Source organism: Panthera uncia, chromosome X (assembly GCF_023721935.1).
Source record: "Panthera uncia isolate 11264 chromosome X, Puncia_PCG_1.0, whole genome shotgun sequence".
Classification (NCBI taxonomy): Eukaryota; Metazoa; Chordata; class Mammalia; order Carnivora; family Felidae; genus Panthera; species Panthera uncia.
In genome coordinates, this window is record NC_064817.1 from 44,517,388 (window position 1) to 44,543,280 (window position 25,893).

Genomic DNA, 25,893 nt, shown 5'->3' on the forward strand with positions numbered 1-25,893 from the left:
AGTGACCACACTACAATCTAAATACAAAAAAAAAAAAAAAAAGTCTAAGAAAGCTGTCCTGGGTCTTGGAGACAAAAATTAATTAAAATAGCTACTGTATAATCTATCCAATGTTAGAAACTGTAGAAGAGAAATACAATTTGGTTGTTATAATGGGAAGAGCTACCCTAGAAAGTATAAACCAGCTCATCATCCCAAAGGAAGAAACTACCAAGAGGAAGGGAAAAAGGAACACTTATACTCAGTATATCACAAGTTCCAGGGACTTTGTTAGGCTTTTTACTTACCCCTGTTCCTCCTACCTGGTATCAGAGAATTCCAAACTAATGACATTGAGGACTTTCTCCCTCTTCCCACTATAATAGTATTTCACAAAATCACCAAGCTTCATCTTGCAGTCAGCCTGGCGGGTCACATCAATCACATCAATCTCTTTGTCAGAACCTAGAATAAAAAGATAGATTCTGCACCAAGTGGTCTCAGGGACCGGGGAAGCCTCCCTCCCCCCTTCACCTGTCCCTAGAATGGACTGACACTCAAAACTTCTCACCACACACACTGTATTTGTATGTATGTATGTATGTAGGAATCCCTCACGCTCTCCTTATACCAATGTGCTGGGTCCAGGCCTATTAGAGTAACACAACTGCCTGACATACAGTCTCACTCATGATACAATCCACATGCCTGGGCCTATTCCCTCACTTTTCTTCCTATCCCCAAAATTTAATGCTCAGAAGACAACTGGCACATGAGGGCAAAAATCAGAGGCTTTCTTATCTCAAAAGAAGGGAGACTCCCGGGGCGCCTGGGTGGCTCAGTCGGTTAAGCGTCCGACTTCAGCTCAGGTCACGATCTCGCAGTCAGTGAGTTCGAGCCCCACGTCGGGCTCTGGGCTGATGGCTCGGAGCCTGGAGCCTGCTTCCGATTCTGTGTCTCCCTCTCTCTCTGCCCCTCCCCATTCATGCTCTGTCTCTCTGTCTCAAAAATAAATAAAAAGGTTAAAAAAAATTAAAAAAAAAAAAGAAGGGAGACTCCCATGATCCCTGGAATTTCCCTGGTAAAAAAAAAAGTGGGGCTCAGCCTGCGGGCTCGGGGCCTATTAAGGAGGAAAAGGAAAAGAAAACCAGGATTTTGGTCCTAGTTTTGCCAAAGACTGACTCCGGGCAAAGCACTTTACCTCATATTCCCAAGATGGCTAGAAAAGAAATGCAAAGGTAGACTGGAAGCAAAGGGTCACTGGTCTTGATGGGAGTGAATGATGTCACAGTTAGGATAGTTCATCTTTCTTACCAACATAGTGTTCCACATCCCTCACAGTGAATGATGGTGAAGGCAGCGTCATCCCCAATCCATCCTTCTTCAAGACTAGGATGGGCACACTGAAGCTATTCTCCTCCAAGAATTCCACAGTCAGCTGACTTCCAGTGGGCTTCAGAATCACTTCATCTGAGCTGTGGGCCACATGAGAGAAAGCCTGAGCCCCAGAGGCACTGACACTAAAGGCTTCACTTGATGCTGCCATTCACCCAAGGGGTGGGGCCTTCCTGAGCAGACCTTAATGTGGACTGTAAACTAATGGCATATACCTCATGTGCCAGGGAAGAAATGACTTATCCAAGGTAAGAAGCCAGGTCACTGGCAGAGGTGGGGAGCTAACCCAAGGATATCTTGTTAATAGCATACTCTTCTCTGAATGGCAAAAGAAGAAATCAGTCAATAACCTGCCCAGAAAGAAAAGATGTATCTGCAATTTTAGTTAATTTACTCTAACCCAGAGCAGGGTCACCCATTTAAAACACTGGCAAATAAAAAAGACCGATTTGCAAATGACATATCCAATAAAGGGTTAGTATCCAAAATATATAAAGAACTTACACCCTCAACACACACACACAAAAAATGCAAGTAATCCAATTTAAAAATGGGCAGAAGACATGAACAAACACTTCTTCAAAGAGGGCATACACACGGCCAATAGACACATGAAAAGATGTTCAACATAACTCATCACCAGGGAAATGCAAATCCAAACTACAATGAGATATCACCTTATACCCGTCAGAATGGCTGAAATCAAAAACACAAGAAACAACAAGTGTTGGTAAGGATGTGGGCAAACTGGAACCCTCATGTACTGTTGGCGGGAATGCAAACTGGTGCAGCCACTGTGAAAAACGGTATGGAGGTCCCTCAAAAAAATAAAAACAGAACTACCATATAATCTAGTAATCACACTACTGGGTACTTACCCAAAGAATATGAAAACACTAATTTGAAAGGATAATATGTACCCCTATTTTATTGCAGCATTATTTACAATAGTCAAATTATGGAAGCAACCTAAATGTCCATCAATAGATGAATGGATAAAGAAGATGTGTATACACACACACACACACACACACATATACATATAATGGCATATATATATACATTGGAATATTATTCAGCCGTAAAAAAGAATGAAATCTTACCATTTGCAACAACATGGATAGAGCTATAGAGTATAATGCTAAGTGAAATAAGTTAGTCAGAAAAAGACAAATACCAGATGATTTTACTTATATGTGGAATTTAAGAAACCAAACAAAGGAAAAATAAATAGACAAATCAAAAAACAGATTCTTAACTACAGAGAATAAACATGGTTATCAGAGGGGAAGTAAGTGGGGGGGATGGGGGAAATAGGTGAAGGGGGTTTAAGAGTACACTTATCTTGAAGACCACTGAGTAATGTATACAATTGGTCAATCACTATACTGTACACCTGAAACTAACAGAACACTGTATGTTAACTATACTGGAATTAACATAAATGAAAAATAAAAGACTGATTAAAAAAACAATTTTTACAACCAATTTCTCAACACATGTATGTAATTAACTAGAAAACAGGAGTTTTTATTTTTTTAAATCATGTTGGAGGAAGATGGACTATTTGACCAAGTTGTGTTGGAACAAGCAACTGGAAAAATATTAAGCTCAATGTCTATCTTTCTCTTTACATAATTCTAGATGGATCAACATTTAAATTGAAAAAAAAAATGAAGCCATCTGTATGTCTTCTTTGGAAAAATGTTCATGTCTTCTGTCCATTTCTTAACTGGATTATTTATTTTTGGGGTGTTGAGTTTGATAAGTTCTTTATAGATTTTGGATACTAATCCTTTATCAGATACATCATTTGCAAATATCTTCTCCCATTCCACAGGCTGCCTTTTAGTTTTGTTCATTTTTCCAAAGAAGACATATAGGTGGCTAATAGACACATGAAAAGATGCTCAACATAACTCATCATCAGGGAGATACAAATCAAAACCAAATGAGATACCACCTCACACCTGTCAGAATGGCTAACTAGAAACAGGAAACAACAGATGTTGGTGAGGATTTAGAGAAAGGGGAACCTTCTTACACTGTTGGGGGGGAATGCAAACTGGTGCAGCTACTCTGGAAAACAGTATGGAGATTCCTTTAAAAAATAAAAAATAGAACTACCCTATGACCCAGCAATTGCACTACTAGCTATTTACCCAAAATACCCAAAAATATTGATTCGAAGGGGTATATGCACCCCGATGTTTATAGCAGCATTATCACCAATAGCCAAACTATGGAAAAAGCTCAAATGTCTATCGACTGATGAATTGATAAAGAGGATGTGGTGTATATATACAATGGTGTATATATACAATGAAATATTACTCGGCCATCAAAAAAAAATGAAATCTTGGGGCACCTAGGTGGCTCAGTCAGTTAAGCATCCTACTCTTGATTTTGGCTCAGGTCATGATCTCACAGATCGCAAGATTGAGCACCACATTGGACTCTGTGTTGACAGTGCAGAGCCTGCTTGAGATTCTCTCTCTCTCTCTCTCTCTCTCTCTCTCTCCCTTCCTCCCTCCTTCTCTTCCTCCTCCTCCCCTGCTCACACGCATGAGTGATCTCTTTCTTTCTCAAAATTTATAAAATTAAAAAAAAAAAGAATGAGGGGTACCTGGGTGGCTCAGTCGGTTGAGGGTCCAACTTCAGCTCAGGTCATGATCTCACAGTTCGTGGGTCCCAGCCCTGCATCAGGCTCTGTGCTGACCACTTACTCAGAGTCTGGAGCCTGCTTTGGATTCTGTGTCTCCTTCTCTCTCTGCCCCTCCCCCGCTCATGCTTTATCTCACTGTTTCTCAAAAATAAATAAATGTAAAAACAAAAATTAAAAAAAAAAAGAATGAAATCTTGTCATTTGCAATGATGCGGATGAAGCTAGAGTGTATTATGCTAAGCAAAGTAGTCAGAGAAAGATAAATAACATATGATTCCATTTATATGTGGAATTTAAGAAACTAAACAGATGAACATATGGGAAGGAAGGGGGAAAAAAAGAGAGGGAAGCAATCCATAAGAGACCCTTAACTATAGAAAACAAACGGAGGGTTGAAGGAGAGAGGTGCATGTGGGATGTGGGTGGGGGGTGGGGTAAATGGGTGATGGATATTAAGGAGGGGCACTTGTGATGAGCACTGAGTGTTATATATAAGTGATAAATCACTAAATTTTACACCTGAAACCAATTTTACCATATATGTTAACTAACTAGAATTTAAATAAAAACTTGAAAAAATGAAGCCATATAGTAGAAAAAACATGGGAGAGACAAGGCCCACTAGTCATTAAAAATAGCAATAAATAAATTTAACTACATAAAAATTAAAATTTCCTACAAGGAAATATAGGGGTGAATATACCTTTTTGAATTCATGTTTTCATGTTCTTTGGGTAAATACCCAGTAGTAGAATTACTGGATCATAAAAAATTTCTATCTTTAATTATTTGAGGAACCTCCATACTGTTTTCCACAGTGGCTACACGAGTTTGCATTCCCACCAACAGTGTACAAGGGTTCCTTTTTCTCTACATCCTCTGTAACACCTGTCATTTCTTGTCTTTCTTATTCTCACCATTCTGACAGTTATAAGGCGATAATCTCATTATTTAATGTAGCCTTATTTACAATAGCTAATATACAGAAGCAACCCAAATGTCCCTGCATAGATGAATGGATACAAAAGATGTGGTGTATATATATATGATGGAATATTACTGAATGGATACAGAAGATGTGGTATATATATACAATGGAATATTTCTTGGCCATAAAAAGAATCAGATCTTGCCATCTGCAACAACATGGATGGTCCTAGAGAGTATAATACTAAGTGAAATAAGTCAGATATAAAAAGACAAATATCATATGATTTTACTCATATGTGGATCATGAGAACTAAGTAATGGATAGAATTGCTAAATCATTATATTATATAGCTGAAACTAATATAATACTGTATGTTAATTATACTTCAGCAAATAAATGCTTAAATAAAATTTTCTGTAAGAAAATCTATTATAAATCAGTAAAAAACGGGCAGTAACCCAATAGAAAAATTGTCAAATAAGCAGGAAATAAACAGAGAAATAAAGATGACTTACAAAGGCACAAAAATATGCGCCTTCTTCATAACTAAATGCAAGTGGAAACATTTCATATTTTATCTTATCGGAAAGGCAAAGAGTTTGATAATAAACAGTGTTGGTCAGGATATAGGGAAACAGCCATCCTCACACACTATCTAGTGGGAATAAGAAATGGTACAGTCACTTTGGAAACAAGTTGGCAACATTTATAAACATTTTTAAAGCACATAATCTTTAGTCTTACAACTTCACTTTTAGTTAGTAAATCTACACATATACTTAATCCACATATGCAAAAAAGTACAAAGACATTCACTGCATCATTTTTTTCTAACAGCAAAATACTAGAATCAATTTAAGTGTACATCAATAGAGGATTGGTTAAATAAGTAAATAAATATCCATACAATGGAATACTAAACATCCATGAAAAAGAATGAAAACCACCAGTATGTGCTGGTATGGACTGAGCTCCAAGATATATAATTTAGGTTTAAAAAAAAGCAAGATGAAGAACACTGAGTGTATTTATGCTTTTTTTTAGAAAAGTAGGATACACACACACACACACACACACATTTATATAAGTAAAACCTATTTCTGGAAGAATGTACAAGAAACTCGTTGACTAAAGAAGGGATCTGAGGGGTCTGGGACAGAAAGGAGACTCACTGCCTCTGAACAAACAAATCAAAAGATATTAAGGTGAAGAAACACATAATTCTAAGTAACATTTCAATTACAAGAAAGCTGAAAATGGTTGCATGAATTAAAAACCAAGCAAAAGTGAGTGCCTTATTCATTACTTTTTCTAATTCATTATTTTTGTGTAAGGAACTTCTTTTTAATAAGCTCATTTTAATATTTTTAAAAGGGAAAAATAAACCACCTGACTGGCTCAGTCAGTAGAGCATGTGACTCTTAATCTCAGGGTTGTGAGTTCAAGCCCCAAGTTGGGCACAGAGTTTAATTTTAAAATAAAAATTAAACAATTTTTAAAAACACATTAAAAGGGAGAAAACTTTTTTTATTTAAAAGAAATACATGACCAAACATATTTTTTTTATTCTTAAAAAGAGTTTCCTCTTGTCTACAATGAGAGAATTGAACTTTTTGATCTTTAGACTCCTAGTGGAAGCATTCCTTGGGTGCATGCAAATATCCTCTAACAGGTGAAAACTGCCTCCCAATCTAACAAAAGTTTTTACAAGTGGACCTTAATGTACTCCGCATGTAGGATGAAACTCTAACAATGTTTCTTAGAAAAATGACTAAAACAGAAGATTCCTCCCAGAGGGAGCATTCCTAAATGGGGGAGGCATCTAATGAGACAGCCAGTGGCAAAGTTGGGAAGAAACGAATCCTAGCCTCCCAGAGCCCTGGCATTCACCAACCCTCACCTGTCAAAGGTCCTACTCCGGAGCTCTCTAATGAATGTAGGACTTCCGGTCTTCACTGGCTTCCCCTTGTGTGTATCATGCCCTTTCGAAGATACACGGCGTTTTTTCACTAAGCCAGAGAAAGACACAAGACTGAGTCAGAATGGCCATGAACTATGTAGGGTTCCAAGAGCAAAGGCCTCAGCAGATCCTGCTTCTCTTCCAGTCTAACAACCCCTTGGAGCACCTGAAGTCAACGAGGCCCTCACATACTCAGGAAAAGTTCCTGGTGAGGTTGGTGCTTCCTCTGGGAATTCCCTAGGAAGAGAGGGAGGTAAAGCTCTGCAATTCTGCCCTCTCACTGGGGCAGCTGCTAACCTGCTGGGCCTACACAGGCTTTTGCTATTTCCCAAGCGCTCAGACAAAGGCAATCTTCCTTTCAAGCTTCCTTCGTTTTATCTCACCTCTGGACCACTTTCTCTTGAAAACTCTAAGATCTACTTACTAATGGAGGGCCCATGTAAGACTTCACAGTTGGGGCAGTGGTAGAGGTCAATGTCAGCAGCTTTCTCTTCTTCAACGCCAACACAACTAGAAAAGAGAAAAACAGCCAACGTTTATGGGAATTTTATTTTTCGTAAGGTCTAGAACTGTGCTGTCCAGTATACATAGCTATTTACATTTAAATTAATTCAATAAAATTTTAAATGCTGTCCCTGCATCATCTAGCTACATTTCAAATGCTCAGTAGCCACACATGGCTAGAGGTTACCCTACTTGGCAGATTATCAAACACTTTCACCAATGCAAAAAGTTATATTGGACCACACTGGTCTACAACAATTATGACAGAGCTAAAAATGTACAGACAGCAAAGCTTCATTAAGACTCAGAATGGGGGGGGCGCCTGGGTGGCTCAGTCGATTAAGCATCCAACATCAGCTCAGGTCATGATCTCACGGTTCGTGAGTCTGAGCTCCACATCGGGTTCTGTGCTGACAGCTCAGAGACTGGAGCCTGCTCCAGATTCTGTATCTCCTCTCTCTGCCTCTCTTCGGCTCACACTGTCTCTCTCTCAAAAATAAATAAACATGTAAAACATTTTAAAAAAAGACTTAGAATGGTAAAAGCTAGAAGAGATTCTAAAACAGTGCTGTCCAACAGAAATATAATGTGAGCCAGATATATAAGTTTAAATGTTCTAATAATCACATTAAAAAGGTAAAAAGAGGGGTGCCTGGGTGGCTCAGTCAGTTGAGTGTCCTGACTCTTAATTTCGGCTCAGGTCATGATCCCAGAGTCATGGGATGAAGCCCCATGTCGGGCTCCACACTGAAAATGGAGCCTGCTTACGATTCTATCTCTCTCCCTCCTTCTGCCCTTCTCCCCTGCTTGTGCACACTCACTCTCTCTAAAATAAAAAAAAAAAGTAAAAAGAAACAGGTGAAATTAATTTTAAAATTTAATTTAACCAATATATCTAAAATATTCTGACTTCAACATATAATCAAAACTTTAAACTTTACTGAACTATTTTACTTGATTAAATGAAAAGGACTGAAAAGAGTATTTTATAATCAACAGTGGTTCTGAGTGAAGGATTACAGGTCATTTTTCTCTTATTTGTATTTTCTAATGCTCTACAATGAACATATGTTACTTATTTCATAATGTAATGTGTATGTATGTATGTATGTAATGTTTATTTAATTTTGAAAATTTGAGTTTAAGTTTATGTGAGCTGTTCATCTCACAAAAGTAAATCCTTCCTCACCAAAGTCATTAGCAGCCCTCCTAATAACTTCTGGCTAAGATCAAACTCCTAAAATCCTTGGTCAGCCACACACAGCAGGGAGCATAAAAATAGGGCAGAACTCCAACTTTTTCCTCCAAGATCATGCTCACAAACTGACTTCTTGGGATCAGGACCCCACCCCTGTCCCAACTGCTAACTGCTAATCCTGTGTCTGTAAATCTGCTGCATATCAATAAATTGGGGATATCACCATCAACTTGGCAGAGTTTTTCTAAGGGCTCAGATAATGTATTTAAAGTGCTTGGCACACACTCTGGAAAACAGTATGGAGGTTCCTCAAAAAATTAAAAACAGAGGGGCGGCTGGGTGGCTCAGTTGGTAAAGTGTCTGACTTGAGCTCAGGTCATGATCTCATGGCTCGTGAGTTCAGGTCCTCCGTCGGACTCTGTGCTCAGAGCCTGGAGCCTGCTTTGGATTCTGTGTCTCCTTCTCTCTCTGCCCTTCCGCCACTCATGCTCTGTCTCTCTCTGTCTCTCAAAAATGAATAAACATTAAAAAAATTTTTTTTATTAAAAATAGAACTACCCTATGAGCCAGTAATTGCACTACTAGGAATTTATCCAAAGGATACAAACATGCTGATAGAAAGGGTGCATGCACCCCAATGGCTATAGCCGCATTATCAACAATACCCAAACTATGGAAAGAGCCCAAATGTCCATCAACTGATGAATGGATTAAGAAGATGTGGTATATATATACAATGAACTACTACTCAATGATCAAAAAGAATAAAATCTTGCCACTAAGCGAAATAGCCAGAGAAAGACAGGTATCATATGATTTCACTCATATGTGGAATTTGAGAAGCTTAACAGGTGAACATAGGGGAAGGGAAGGAAAAATAATGAGGGAAGCAAACCATAAGAGACTCTTAAATACAGAGAACTGAGGGTTGATGGGGGTAGAGGGGTGGGGGTATGGGTTAAATGGATAATGGGCATTAAGGAGGGCACTTGTGGGGATGAGCACATATTACACATATGTGATGAATCACTGGGTGTTACTCCTGAAGCCAAGACTACACTGTATCTTAACTTGAGAATAAAAAATAATAAATAAAATAATAAATAAAGTGCTTAGCACAGTGAGCACAGAGAAGCACATCTCACCCTTCACCTGCCTAAACTTTCTTTAAATATATTCCCCAGACCTTGTAGCATTAACTCACTTTGTCAGACCACATGCTTTCTCTGTCTCACACCCATTAGCCTTGGACACTGCTCAAGAAGGACCCACTATTCATCCCTCTCTCCTGAACTTTCATCCCATATAGCTATGTACTTTCTCCACCCCCAAACATCCACTGGTCATCAACATTCCTAACTTTTCTCTTGTATCCCCAAGCAACCCCATTTCTTGGTAAACCCATCTAATTCATAACCCCTTCAACAAACCCCTTCTTCACCTTCCTGGCTTAACTGACCACAGCTTCTCCTAGGAGAAGCCATCTTCTCTATACAAGTGCCACTCGGTGTGGTCCACAGACTAATGCTGATACGTGAACTGTTCACCACAGGTCTGTAATAAGTACAAAAAGTCAGCATGAGCATCCACAAACTTTTATGACAATTTGGCTGAGTAATTTTATCTCTGTTGAATCTAACAATAAGAAATTGGGGCTTATATTTTGTACAGCTTTTTTGGTTCATCCATTTTTCTAGTAATTCATTTTTTATTGTACCAAATGATTGGTCCATTATTGTTTGGAAATTTTAAAAACCAGACAAACCTGGTCCTTCACCACAGAACATCTAAGAAGCACTGTGCTAGAACCCCAATCAGGCAGAAGTTATGCATTCTACCAGACCCTTATGTAACTCAGGGCTGTGTTGGAAGCAGACATTCCCCTCACTCTCCAGTGAGAGATCATCTCTCCTCTACCCCGTGTATGATCTCTTACTCCTTTTTAAAAAAATGTTTGAGAGAGAGAGCATGAGCGAGTGGGGGAGGAGCAGAGGAGAGAGAGAATCCCAAGCAGGCTCCGCACTGTCAACGCAGAGCCTGATGAGGGGCTCAAACCCATGAACCACGAGATCATGACCTGAGCTGAAATCAAGAGTCAGATGCTTAACCAGCTGAGCCACCCAGGCGCCCCAGATCTCTTACTCCTTTGAGATTCATATCATCTAGACATGCCTCTTTCCACTCCTCTTCACTGTCAGCTCCTCAGCTCCCCAACATACCCCTTTCACTCATTTAAGAACCTGTTCACAGATTCTTCTCCATCCCAAGTCCTGCCAACATCCCACATGATGTTAGTACTGATGCAGAGGCCCAACACACTGGCCTCTTCTTAGCTCTTTGACCTCCTTATCTTCAGAGGCTGGTGTCTCCACTTCCCTTTCAGCTATCAATTCTCATGGTCATCATCCAGCCCTTGTCAATACTTGCAATAGCTCCACATCTAGAATATGAAATTCATACAGCATACTTGTGACCACAAATATAATCATCCAACTCTTATTCATTACACCTGTTCTTTGCTCTCAAAATCCCTTGAGCCTACTTTTCACCTCTTCATCTATTCTTAACTTCACCCTTCTTCCCTATCTAGCTTAGATTCCAGCATTCCTCACTTCAGCCATTCTCCAACAGATATCCTCAACTCCCTTGCCCCACTGCCTTTCCATCACTCCCACGTGCACATTCCAACCCTGGCTCAATCCAACTATGTAACACTGGACCATTGGACATGGCTGGAGAAAAATCACCACTGGATCAGCACCACAATAAATTCACACTGTCCAAAATATCTGAGTCACAGCATAGCCAACACAATATCAAATGAAAAGAACAAAGTTGGAAGACTGATGCTACCTGATTTCAGGACTCACCATAAAGCTACAGTAATCAAGACAGTGTGGTATAGATGAAAGATAGACAAACAGATCAATAAAACAGAATAGAGAGCCCAGAAGTAGACCTACATAAATATGGTCAACTAATCTTTGACAAAGAGCAAAAGTAGTACAATGGGGCAAAAAGATAGTCTTTTCAACAAATGGTACTGAAACTGGACATCCACATGCAAATGAATGAATCTTGACACAGAACTTGTACACTTCACAAAAACGGAACTCAAAATGGATCACAGACCTAAATGTAAAATGCGAAAGTACAACACTCCTAGAACATAGGATAAAAATCTAAATCAGCTTGGGCATAGCAATAATTATTTTTAGATGTAATACCAAAGGCATGATCCATGAAAAAAAGAATTGATAAAACAGACTTCATTAAAATTAAAAATATGATCTTTGAAAGATACTGTCAAGAGAAAAACAAGACAAGCCAAAGACTGGGAGTAAACAACTGCATAAACACATATTTGATAAAGGATGCTATCTAAAATATACAAAGAACTCCTAAAAATTAGCAATAAAACAAACCTGATTTAAAAATGGGCAAAAGATCTCTACAGAAACCTCACCAAAGAATATATGCAGATGGAAAATAAGCATATAAAAAGGGGCTCCACATCATATGTTAGGAAAATTAAAATTAAAACAACTATGAGATACCACTATACATCATCTATCAGAATAGCCAAAATTCAGAACACTGACAACACTAAATGCTAAGGAGGAGGTAGAGCAAAAGGAACTCTCATTCACTGCTGGTGGGAATGCAAAATGGTACAGCCATTTTGGAAGACAGTTTGGCAATTTCTTAAAAAACTGAACATACTCTTAACATACAATCCATCAATCATGCTCCTTGGCATTTACTCAAAGGAACTGAACAAAAACCTACACGTGGATGTTTATAGCATCTTTTTTCATAAATGCCAAAATTTGGAAGCAATTATGATGTCCTTCAATAGGTGAATGGATAAACTGTGGTATATCCAATGAAATGTTTATTCAGCACTAAAAAGAAAGGAGCTATCAAGCCAGGAAAAGGCATGGAGGAAACCTGAACACATATTATGAAGTGAAAGAAGCCAATCTGAAAAGGCTATGCATTATAGATTCCAACTATATGACATTATGGGAAGGGCAAAACCATGGGGACAGTAAAAACTGATTGCCAGAGGTTATCGGGGAGAGAGAGATGAATAGGTAGAGCACAGAGAATTTTTTTAAGGCAGTGAAACTATTCTGCATGATACTAAAATGCTATAACAGTGAATGCATGTCATTATACATTTGTCCAAACCCATAGAATGTACAACACCAACAGTAAACACTGTTGTAAACTATGGACTTTGAGTGATAATCATGTGTCAGTGTAGGTTTGTCAATGGTAATGTACCACTCTGGTGAGGAATGCTGATAATGGGAGAGGCTACACATGTGGGGGCAAGAGGAACATGGGAAATATCTGTAACTTCCTCTCAATTTGACTGTGAACTTTAAACTACTCTAAAAAATAAAGTCTATTGAAAAAATATCTGGGTCATGTTTCCTCAGAATCCTCCTATATTTCCCTGCTCAATTCTCTCTCCCATCATTCACAGTGGTTATATAAAATCCATGCTCCCATTACCTCCCACCTCTTTCAGAAAATGACCCTGCCTACTTCTTAGACAAGATGAAGTAATCAGATGGGAACTATCTCAACTTTCCACACCAAATCTACCTCCTTCTGTACCCATCCTTTCCTCTGGTTACAATGAAAGAAATATCCTTCAATCTTTCCAAAGTTGGCTTTTCCACCCAGGTTCCCATCTTTTTTTAATCTTCTCAATCAATTATCCCTTCTTTCTTCAGTATCTTCAACCTCTTCCTCCCTCCCTTCCTTCCCCTTCACAATAGCATTTAAACAATTAAAAAAGATAAGACCCTCTCTCCTGTCTGCCCCTCTGCCACTTCACAGCCAAATATCTTCTTTGTATGCAGGTTGATACTGACTTATTTGAATAGTTATCAGTTAGTAATGGCACAAAACTCAAAAGGTACAAAACTGTATACACTAAAAAGTCTACCTACTTCTTGCCACCTGGTATTACCCAGAGATGTTCTATCAGAGCCAAACTTATAAGAGGAATTTTCTAGAGTTGTTATGTATACTTTCTCACCCTGCTGCAGTCTGATTTTAGTCCCCACCTTCTTTAAAACAGAGTTCATCAATGTTCTGACTTCCTTATTGATACATGCAATAAGTACTCCTCTCCTTTATCTCACTTGATCTCTTAGCAGTATTAGCACACAGTGCTGACCCTGTGCTCTCTCCCCACTTGACAAGTTCTCTACCCTTGACTTCTATAACACCCCATTTGCCTGATGCCCATTTCTTCAGTTAACATTATTGAGGGGAGCCTGGGTGGCTCAGTCGGTTAAACGTCCAACTTCGGCTCAGGTCATGATCTCGCAGTTTGTGAGTTCAAGCCCTGCCTCGGGCTCTGTGCTGATAGCTCAGAGCCTGAAGCCTGCTTCAGATTGTCTCCCTCTTCCTCTGCCCCTCCCCCACTCATACTCTGTCTCTCTCAAAAATAAATACACATTAAAATTTTTTTAAAACCCATTACTGAGCATCTTCCAGGCCCTGGTCCAACTGCTAGGGAGGTAAGGACATAGAGCAAAGCATACAGAAATCCCTGCCCTCCTGGAGCTGATACCATTGTAGTGGCAGAAGCAAACAAGAAACAAAATAAATCCGGGGTGCCTGGGTGGCTCAGTCGGTTAAGCGTCCCACTTCGGTTCAGGTCATGATCTCATGGTTTGTGGGTTCGAGCCCCACGTCGGGCTCTGTGCTGACAGCTCAGAGCCTGGAGCCTGCTTCAGATTCTGTCTCTCCATCTCTCGGCCCCTCCCCTGCTCACGCTTTGTGTCTCTCTGTCTCTCAATAATAAATAAACGTCAAAAAAAATTTTTTTTAAGAAACAAAATAAATCCACGTAATCAGTGAGATACATTGTATAATAGTGAGAAGAACCAAGTAGAAAAATAAAGCAGGAAGGGGAATATATGTGCATGTGTACACACACACACACACACACACACATACACACAAGTGGGGTAAGGGGATAGCAATGGTATTGAAATTTTAGGTAAGGAAGCCAATAGGTACTGAAATCTTACATACGAACTCACTGACAAAATAACTTTTGAATAAGGACCTGAAGGGAGTAAGGAAGCAAGCCATATGGATATGAGGGAAGAGCATCCCAAGTAGAGAGAATAGCAAGTACAAAAGCTCTGTGGTAGTAGTGTGCCCAGATTACTGAAGCAACAGAGGAGGACAGTATTCTGGAATAGAGAGGGTAAGGGGGACAGTAATAGGTCAGAAAGGTAATGGGCTCACATAGTAGGGTCTCATAGGCCATCGTAAAGGATGTTGGCTTCTCCTGAGTGAAGAACTGGGTGAAATCCATAGGAGAATGGTAAGCAGGGATGTGATGTGATCTTAATTATGTCTCTGGCTGCTCCTTCTGTTTCCCAATGCACCCTTTTTGTCCTATCCACTCCTTAAATGTTGATGCTCCTAGGCCTTCTTCTCTCCTCACTTTCCCTTGTCGATCTCACTCCCAGAGCTCAATGTGCCCCTTATGCACCTATGACGGCAAGCTAGATCTCTCTGCTGAGTTCCAGACCCCTCCCTAGAAATGCTTCCTGGTACTTCTACTGGATAGACTCTTTACATGTTTCAAATTTCACATGTCCAAATTCAATTCCTCCCTCGGCCTGCCCCCCCCCCCCAACATACTCCCTCTCTTGGCAAGTGGCACCATAACCTCAGACTGCCTGAGTTTATATCCTAGCTGTAACTGCCACTTATTAGTATGGGAACTTGAGCATGTTACCTCTGTGCCTCAGTTTCCTCATCCCTAAGGTGGGGATAAAAATTGTATGTACATCACAAAGTTGTTATCAAAAATAAATGAGTTAATCCATAAAAGGTGTTTACAACACTGCTTCATACATAGAAAGTGCTCTGTATCATTCAAGCTATCATGTCCTAGCAATTCTATCTCTTGATTAGCTATCAATTGTGCCCTTCTGTCATCCTTATTGCCCCTGCCCTAATCCAGGCCCCTGTTATCTCCAGCTAGGATTACTGTCCTGCCCTCCAACTGGGCTCCTGGCCTCTACTCTGTCTTCACCCAACTGGCCCTCCACACTACAGCCAAAGGGACCACTTTTAAAAACACCAATTTGAGGGGCACCTGGGGTGGCTCAGTAGGTTAAGCATCTGACTCTTGATTTCAGCTCAGGTCATGATCTCACGATTTGTGAGTTCAAGCCCCGCTGACAGTGCAGAGCCTGCTTGGGATTCTCTCTCCCTTTCTCTCTGCCCCTCCCCCTGCTTGTGCGTGCGCGCGTATGTGTGTGAGCACACGCATGTGTGCTCTCTCTCAAAATAAATAAATAAACAAATAAATAAATAATCTTTTTAAAAACCCACCCATTTGATTTTGTCAACCCTTGCTCAAAACCCCTCACAGCCTTCCTATTTTTCTTATGTTTAAAGTATAAACTTACCATGGTCTACAAGCCTTGCCTCTCTGGCCTCAACTCTGGCTTCTCACGAGCAGCGTCAGCTACATAACTTATAAGGCCTGGTGCAAATGAAAATCAGGAGCCTCTTGTTCATAACACAGAGGAAAAAAATCTATTTTCCTTTCTTCCACAGTCTCTCAACTTGTTATAGGCCTTTTTATTTGTTATTTATTGTCATGCTCTCTGGGCATGAGGATACTCAAAGGGGAAGTACAGGCCACACCCTGTGACTCAGTGCACAGGATGCATGCACTCAACGCTGACTCTCTTGCACCTGCATCCAGACCTGGTGCCCCAGGCAGCCAACTGAGAATCTGTTCAGGGAGTAGGGAGGCAGTAGGAGGTAGGACCACATGTGAGCTAAAGCTCTAAGTCCCTAAGAAACAATCCATTGTCCCACTGGATTTCACATGCAAAACATAAATTTCACATACAAACAGGTAAAATTATTAAGAATTTCAAAACAACCATAAAACATTAAACCTCAAGCATGGTGTCCCCTTCCAAATATGAGGCTCTGTGTGACTGGTCACACACCCATGACGTCAGCCCTGCTCTGAAAAGCCAGCTGGGTCTGACTTTGCCTCAAGTCATGATATCATGGCTTGTGAGTTCGAGCCTGGAGCCATGTCAGGCTCTGTGCTGACAGCTCAGAGCCTGGAACCTGCTTTTGATTCTGTGTCTCCCTCTCTCTCTGCCCCTCCCCCCTCTCAAAAATAAACAAACATGAAAAAAAAATTGAAAAGCCAACTGGACTCTCAGTGCCATGCTCTTTCAGTTCTATGGGTCTCATCACACATGGCTCCCTATGCCTAAAACATTCCTGCTCTTCCTCTTCCCTGCTGCCATGGCACTCCCCCCGACACACTATCCCTATTTTGGCACTCGTCACGTGGACTTACAACTGCTCATTCACTTGCTACCTGCCCCACTACATTTGACAGCATCAATCTCATTCACCAGAAGTCCTCACCTTATCCATCTTCCAGTCTTGTTTTATTTATTCTTCAACCCAATTCAACAAACATTCATTGGGCTAGATAATTCCTCACATCAGGAAGACAGACGGATGAAAATCAGACTTGTGGCTGCACTGTCTCAATAATTATCACTGAGACCAAGGGTCCTAGATGCTAATTTGCTTCCTTAGTGAAGAGGCAAATTATCACAGCACCAGGTCTCAAGATTAAGATGAATTATCCCCAACATGTACCACAGAGCCTGGTACATGGTAGACACTCAACCAATATTTGTTAATAAAGTAAATGCATAAACTTAATAAATATTGATTGAGAACAGCCACTGCCCTCATGGAGTAGACATTCTAGAGGGAGAGATGGACAAGTGGTGCCAGAGGTTTCATAAGTGGTAAAAAGTAAACAGATCAGGTTAAGGGGATGAGGAGAAAACAACCAAATTTGAAGCCTGCATAAAAGGAACTGAGGAGAAAACTGAGCTATGAGTTATATGTATATTATCACATTTATTCTCCACAACTAAGCAGGGCATTCTGTATAGTATTCACAGGCAATATAGCACAGAGGTAAAAGTACAGCCTTGGGAGCCAAACTGCCTGGGTTTGAATCACCTCTGCCACTTACTGCATGTGTGAACTTAGAGAAGAAAGCAACCTGACTAGGGACAATAGGACCTGAAGTAGTGGGTGTCAACAGAGACTAAGAGACCTGGACTTCCACTCCTACCTGTCAGTAACTAAGGGGTACCCTCTTCCCCTGCCACTAAAATTGCAGTGTCTAAAGAGGCCTGCAAAAACAGAAGATGTAATAATACCCGAATCTCCTAACATCATACCCAAAATATCCAGGATATAATGAAAATAATCACTTATTATATCAAGAACAAGGAAAATCACAACTTGAATGATCAAAGGAAATCAATAATCTCAACACTGAGATGACACAGATGTTGGAATTACCTGACAAGGATTTTTAAAGGAGTAATCATAAAAAATGCTTCAAGGAACAATTACAAACATGCCTGAAACAAATGAATAGATAGAAAACGTCAGCAAAAAATAAAGAACTTCCGCAAAGTAGAAGATACAGAAAAGAATCAATGGCACTTTTAGAACAGAACGCTACGATAAGTTTAATGAAAATTCATTGCATGGGCTCAACAGCAAAATGGAGACAAGAGGAAAAAAACAGTAAACCTGAAGGCAGAATAGAAATTATCCAATTTTGAACAGAAAGAAAATAGACTGAACTATGAACAACTCTACACCAATAAATTGGACAATCTACAAGAAATGGATAAATTCTTAGAAATATACAATCTACCAAGACTGAATTGGGAAAAAATAGAAAGTCTGAACAAATTACTAGTAAGGAGACTGAATCAGCAATAACAAAATTTCCAGTTAAGAAAAGCCCAGGACTAGAGGGCTTCACTAGTGAGTTTTACCCAAATATTTAAAGAAGAATTTCAATTCTTCTCAAACTCTCCAAAAATATCAAAGAAGAGGGAAGACTCTCAAACTCATTTTATGAGGCCAGCATTATCCTGATACCAAAACCAGACGAAGACACTAAAAGATACTACAAGAAAAGAAAACTACAGGCTAATATCCCTAATGAATATAGATGTAAAAATCTCAATAAAACACTAGCAAAATGAATTCAGCAATATATTAAAATAAGCATTTACCATGATCAAGTGGGATTTATCCTTAGGATGCAAGAATGTTTCAGTATAAGCAAATCAATAAAGGTGATACATCACATTAATAGAATGGAAGAAAAAAACCATGTGATCATCTCAAAAAGTACAGAAAAAGTATCTGATAAAATTCAACATTTGTTCATGATAAAAACTCTCAAAAAATGGGTTATAGAAGAAAACGTGACTTAACATAATAAAGGCCATATATGTCAAGCCCACAGTTGACATCATATTCAATGGTGAAAGGTTTAAAACTTTTCCTCTAAGATCAAGAACAAGACAAGGGTGCCCATTGTCACCACTCCTATTCAACACAGTACTAGAAATCCCAGCCAGGGCAATCAGGCAAGAAAAAGAAATAAAAGGCATCAAAATTACAAAGGAAGATGTAAAGTTGTCTGCAGATGACATGATACAGAAAATTGTAAAGACTCCACCAAGAAACTCAGATCTAATTAATCAATTAGGTAAAGTTGCAGGATACAAAATTAATATACAAAAATCAGTAGCATTTCTACATACTAAAACAAATTATCTAAAAAAGAAACAAAAAAAAAATCAGCCCACTTACAATAGCATCAAAAACTATGGAAATAAAAACATACAATACAATACATATAATAGCATCAAAAAAACATACAATAGCGTCAAAAAAATTACAATAGCATCAAAAACTAGGAATAAAAATAACCAAGAAGGTGAAAAATCTCTACACTGAGAACTATATCAATGAAAGAAACTGAAGACACAAATAAATGGAAAGATAACCTGTGTTCATAGACTGGAAAAATATCATTAAAAAAGTCCATACAAGGAATCCTTGTACACTGCTGGTGGGATTTTAAATTGGTACAGCCACTGTGGAAAAAAAATGGAGGTTCTTCAAAAATTTAAATGAACTACCATATGATGTAACAATTCCACTTCTAGGTAAATATCAAAGGAAAACAAAATCACTATGTTGCAGAAATATCTGCACCCCCATGTTCAGTGCATCATGATTTACAATAACCAAGTCATGGAACAAACCTAAGTGTCTACCAAAAGATGAATGGACAAAGAAAATGTCACACACACACACACACACACACACTGAAACACTATTTCATTAAGCCATAAAAAAAGGAAATCCTATCATTTGCAACAACATGGTCAAACCCTGAGGGCATTACATTATATAAGTCAGTCAGAAAAAGATAACTTATGATCTTTTATGTGGAATCTAAACAAAACAAAATAAACCACAAACTCATAGTAAAAGAGATAAGACTTGTGGTTACCAGAAGTGGGGGGAACTGGGGATGGGTGAATTGGAGAAAGTTGTCAAAAGGTACAAACTTCCAGTTATAAGATAACTAAGTACTAGGGATATAATGTACAATATGATGACTATAGTTAACACTGCTGTATTGTAAATCTTATTAAAGTTGCTTAGAGAGTAAATCCTAAAAGTTCTCATCACAAGGGAAAAAAACCTCTTTCCTTTCTTCTGGGAGGTATTTATATGAAGTGATGGATATTAACTAAACTTACCGTGGTAATCATTTCACAATATATATAAGCCAAGTAATTATACTCTACACCTTAAAATCATATAGTACTGTATGTCAATTATATCTCAATAAAATTGAAAGAAAAATAGATTAAAAAATTATGAACAGAGCTTAAAAAACCTATAAGACCAAAACCAAAGACAGGGGTGCCAGAGTGGCTCAGTCAGTTACATGTCCTGACTTCAGCTCAGGTCATGTTCTCGTGGTCTGGGAGTTTGAGCCCCGCGTCAGGCTCTCTGCTGACAGCTCAGAGCCTGGAGCCTGCTTCAGATTCTGTGTCTCCCACTCTCTCTGCCCCTCCCCCACTCATGCTGTTTTTCTCTCTCCAAAATGAATAAATGTTTTAAAAATTTTTTAAATAAAAAAAGACAACTAAAACAAAAGACAATCTGAAATATTTCTACACTGAAAAACAGCATAATCAAATTCCTGAACACAAAAGACAAAGGAAAAATCTTTAAAGCAGTGATAAAGAAATGACACATTACCTAAAGGAGAACACCAATTCAAATGACCAAGGATCTCTCATCAGAAACAATGGAGGCCACAGGGGAAGTAGCACAATAGTTTTCAAGTGCTGAAGGAAAAGAACTAAAAACCCAGGATCTAATATCAAATGAAAAGACCTTCAGGAATCCAAGAGAAATCAAGACATTCTCATATGAAGGAAAACTAAGAGTATTTGTTGCCAGTAGAACTATCCTAGAAAAATGGCTAAATGAAGCTCTCTAAAAAGAAAGGAAATGGGGCACCTGGGTGGCTCAGTTGGTTAAACCTCCAACTTAGGCTCAGTTCATGATCTCATGGTTTGGGAGTTCCAGCCCCATTTCAGGCTCTGTGCTGACAGCTCAGAACCTGAGCCTGCTTCAGATTCTGTGTCTCCCTCTCTCTGCCCCTTCCCTGCTCTCACTCTCTCTCTCTCTCTCAAAAATAAACATCAAAAAAGTAAAATAAAAATTTAAAAGAAAGGAAATGATAAAAAGAATCTTTGGGAAGATCAGGAAGACAGAACAAGGGAAGGAGTAAATACCTGGGTAACTACAATATGCTTTCCTTCTCCTCTTGAGTTTTCTAAATCATGTTTGACAGTTGAAACAAAAATTATAACACTGTCTGATGTATTTCTCAATGTATATAGACAAAATAATTTAAGATAATTATGTTATAAACAGGGTAGCATAAAGGAATTTAAAGGGAAGTAAGGTTTCTTCTACTCTTCACTCAAACTGGTAAAATGTCAATACTGGTTGATGGTAATAAGTTATGTAAGTATTATGTTAATACTTAGAGCAAGCATTAAAAAAGCTATACAAAGCTATATATATCTATATTCAAAAACACAATGTATAAGCCAAAGTGGAATTCTAGAAAAGGTGTAAGTAACCCACAGGGGGGTAGGATAAAGAAAACAAAGAACAGAGGAAACAAACAGAAAATAAAACAAAACAAAAATGACAGACTTAAGCCCTAAGCTATCAATAACTACATTAAGCAGAAATGGTCTAAATATACCAAAAGGGGATAAATATAATACCGAACTATATGCTGTCTACAAGAAACTCACCTTATATACAATGATAGAAGCTGAAAGTAAAGGGATGAAAAAGGATATACCGTGCAAACTTTAATCCAAAGAAAGTGGAGTGGCTACATTGATATGACATAAAGTAGACTTGCATGCAAAAAAATTATCAGAGACAGAGAAGCACATCACATAATGATAAAAGGTCAATCCACTGAGATGTAGCAATCCCAAATGCATATGCATCAAACAACAAAGCTGCAAAATGTGAAGCAATAAATGATAGAACTGAAAGGAAACAGACAAATCAACACTTGTAGCTGGACACTTCAATACGTCCTTCTCAACAACTGACTGAACTAATTAGAAAATCAGCCAAGGACAGAGAAGAATTCAGGAAACACCATCAACCAACAGGAGTAAAGCAACATTTATAAAAAAAAAATAACTCAACCCAACAATAGGATTATTTTCATGTGACCATGGAACATTTACCAAGACAGACCATATCCTTGGCCATAAAACAAACCTCAATATATTTAAAGAAATTGCAATCATACAGAGTATATTCTCTGATCACTATGGAACCAATAAGAAATCAGTAGCTGAATGGTAACAGGAAAATCTACAAACACTTGGAAACTAAACAACACACTGCTATGCAATTCTTAGGTCAAACATGAAGTCTCTAAGGAAATTAAAAATTACACTGAACTACATGAAAAGGAAAACATACCAAAATTTGTGGGACATAGCTAAATTGATAACACTAAATGCTTACATTAGAAAACAGGTAAAGACTTAAATCAATAACCTAAGCTCCCACCTCAAGAAATTAGGTAAGAAAATAAACCCAAAACAGGAGGAAGGAAATAATAAAGGCAGAAATCCAGATTGAAAACAGAAAGACAATAGAGAAAGTCAATGAAACAAAAAGCTTGTTCTTTGAAAAGATCGATAAAACTGACAAACGTCTATGAAGTTTGAGAAATAAAGAGAATTTTTCAGTATCAGGAATGAAATATCACCACAGAGCCAGCCTACAGATATCAAAAGGGTAGTAATATTTTGAACAATTCTACACACTTAAATTTGACAACCTAGATGAAATGTATCAATGCTTTGGAAAGCATAAACTACCACAATACATCTGGTATTAGAGAACTTTCATTGTCCTAAAACTATTAAATAAATTTAATCCATAATTTTAAAACCAAAAAAAGATCAAATAAAGATAATTAAGCAAAGTATTTAGCATAGTGACAGGCACATTAGCTAGTACTCAATAAACAAAGGCCATTATCATTTTATTTAAATCATTACAACCACTCCTGGGGAAACTGAGGCTTCACAGAGTTGAAATCCTTTGCTAAAGAGTCAGAATTCGAACCCAGTTCTGAAGCCAGTGCCATTTCCTCTAGAGTTTCGAGTCCACACCTCAGCCACGCCCCCACTTGGAGATGTGCCAACCAGCACTTCCTTTATAGATAGGAAAACTGCAAAGTGGTGAGGTTTTGCCAAAGCCCCAGAAGTCAATGCTCACAAGCTAATTCTTCACCAGTGTACAACAATTATTCTCAAAAATTAGGGTGCATCAGAATCTTTCGTTTTGTTAAATAGAGATTGCTGGGTCCCAGCCCAAGAATTCACATTTTTAAAAAATTCCCAGTTAATGAACCATACTTTGAGAACAAAATGTTAGCACACCCATCCCCCAAACCAGAAGCTGTCACACTCCACAGATAGGGAAGGAATTGAGACAGAATAATGCTCTAATCAGTGGTTCTGAGGGTGGCCCCCCACTCACCTACTAAATCAGAAACCCTGCAAGTGGGGCCTACCTATCTTGTCTTTTAATAGGTCTTTCAAGTGATTCTGATCCATGCTAAAGTTTCAGAACCATTGTTCTACAAATCAAAGTGATTTGCAAAAACCCAGCCCTTCACAGGAGAAAAAAAGTTAACACCAACTTTTTTCCACTTTTGAGAACTTGGACTCTGGAACCAGATAATTCTAAGTTCAAATCCAGACTTAGAAAGTAATTCCATGAATTCTAGATTCTCAGCAGCAAAATGGAATAGTCATCTTCCAGGAAGTAACTTGGCATTATTAATCCCTAACTGGACTTGAAGCAGCCTAGCCTATGGAAATCATCAGAGATGTGAACAGATTTATATCACCTATAAGGCATCTGTGGGCTTAAATGTTGTGAGCAACCATGAAAAGTCCACAATATTTAATTTTCGATTGTGCTTAAGTACAATCTTATATGGAGCACTGTGAGCCTGGTGTGTGTGCATGTGCACACAACGCATGGGTTAAGCAAGAGCAGCCCACCAGGACCTGATTCTTAGATGACTTCCTTGTTTTCTGCTAGCCCATAGAGAGAGGAATGAGAAGAGATAAAAACGTGGTCTCTTTCATAGAAAAAAAAATAAGGCAATTAACCTGTGTCAGGGTCTTCGCAGAAACCCATGATTCACCACAGAAATGTAATTAAGGAGGAGCCTATCCCATAAACCCATTTCTACATTTGTAAATTTGCAATTCATAATGGCCTCAGTGGTGTTCTTTCTAAATGTCAACAAGTACACTGTGCAACAATGTTCACCATGTTTCTCTTTTTGTTTTGACCAGCAACTTGTATCAAAATGAAAAACATTTCCAGAACTCCCAAAGTTTCCCTCATAACATATTATAAAAAAGTAGAAATGATGTTAAGTATCCAACCACAGAAGAAATGACCAAGTAATTGATGACACATAGATATATGGTGGGATATCAGAAATGAGATTTACATGAATATTTGACAACCTGGTAAAATACTCACAGTAGAATGTTAAATAGGAATAAAAGTCAGGCTACAAATGGTATTTATAATACAATCCCATGTTATAAAAATATAGGTTTATATCCTAAGTCAAAAGACAGGAGATAATGCAACAAAACATTTAATAGGGGATTATGCTGGACAGCAGATTCATAGATGATTTTGATTTCCTTATTATTTTTGTCTTTTCTACAATGAGCATGTCTCACACATATAATCAGGAAAAAACTTAAAACATTATTTAAAAAAGAAATACCTAACTTTTAATTGGGTGTGGATTCAAATAATTTATGCAAAGTCCCTGTCATGGGGCCTGGCATATAGTAAGCACTCAGAAAGCATTTGTTCCGGTTTTCTGTTCCTAGACTATGGAGTTAGAGTCTCTATACTGTGGGCAGTTCACTTTCCAGGTTTGAATCTACACACTTCTCACATAATCCAAAGCAAAGGCCACAGGCAATAGCTTATTTTAAGAAGGCCCATTCATTCATTCATTCATTCATTCAAAAATTCACTCAGTATATCTATTATCTGTTCAGCACTAAACTAGGTTCTGGGGATACCAAAAATGAAAAGATGACATCTCTGCCCTCAAATAACTCTGGCTAATGAGTGACACAGGTTTATTAATAACTATGATATGATGAAATAATTACTTTCAATAAGGATGTACACAAAGTACAATGGGAACCAGGAGGAAGGAGGCCTTTTACAGAGGAGGTATGCCATGACCTATAAAAGGGAGGACATTAGTAGGAATTGCATGCACAAAGAAAAAGAGGGATAAAGGAGTATAAAATTTTCCCAGAACTATAAGTAGTTCAGTCTTGCTGGGACATAAAGAAAGAACCAGGAGGAGGAGTGGCGGGAAATGAGACTGAACAAGTAGATCACAAAAGGTCTTGTCTGTCACACAAAGGAGACTGAATTTTATTCTGTAGGGGAACCACCAAAAGAATTTTAAACAGAGGAGTGACTTGATCAGCACTAGCAAAGATACCAGGAATCCTGAAAATCATCTTAATCCCGCTTATTTCCAGAGGAAAGAAAAAGGCCCCACCCTCTAGGTCTGTCCTCTCTTAAGTGAAATCACATGAAGCAGTAAAAAGAACTCTGCACCTGGCACACAATAAATAATAAAGATCAGCTGAACATGAATTTGAAGGCGCTGCAAGGGGCCGTCCCTGCTGAGAGCA

The 25,893-nt window shown here is 38.6% G+C and overlaps 1 protein-coding gene across 3 annotated transcripts in view; it reads right to left on the reverse strand.

Annotated features, from left to right (window-relative positions):
- Positions 1-25,893, reverse strand: part of PHF8 (PHD finger protein 8) — a 94,242-nt gene that overhangs the window by 65,552 nt on the left and 2,797 nt on the right. For all 3 annotated transcript variants that reach the window (XM_049644619.1, XM_049644620.1, XM_049644621.1), the window contains exons 3-6: positions 7,355-7,440; positions 6,871-6,979; positions 1,294-1,454; positions 303-444 (exon numbers count right to left, since the gene is read on the reverse strand). In XM_049644619.1, the coding sequence (XP_049500576.1) occupies positions 303-444; positions 1,294-1,454; positions 6,871-6,979; positions 7,355-7,440 (498 nt within the window). The remainder of the gene's footprint in view (positions 1-302; positions 445-1,293; positions 1,455-6,870; positions 6,980-7,354; positions 7,441-25,893) is intronic.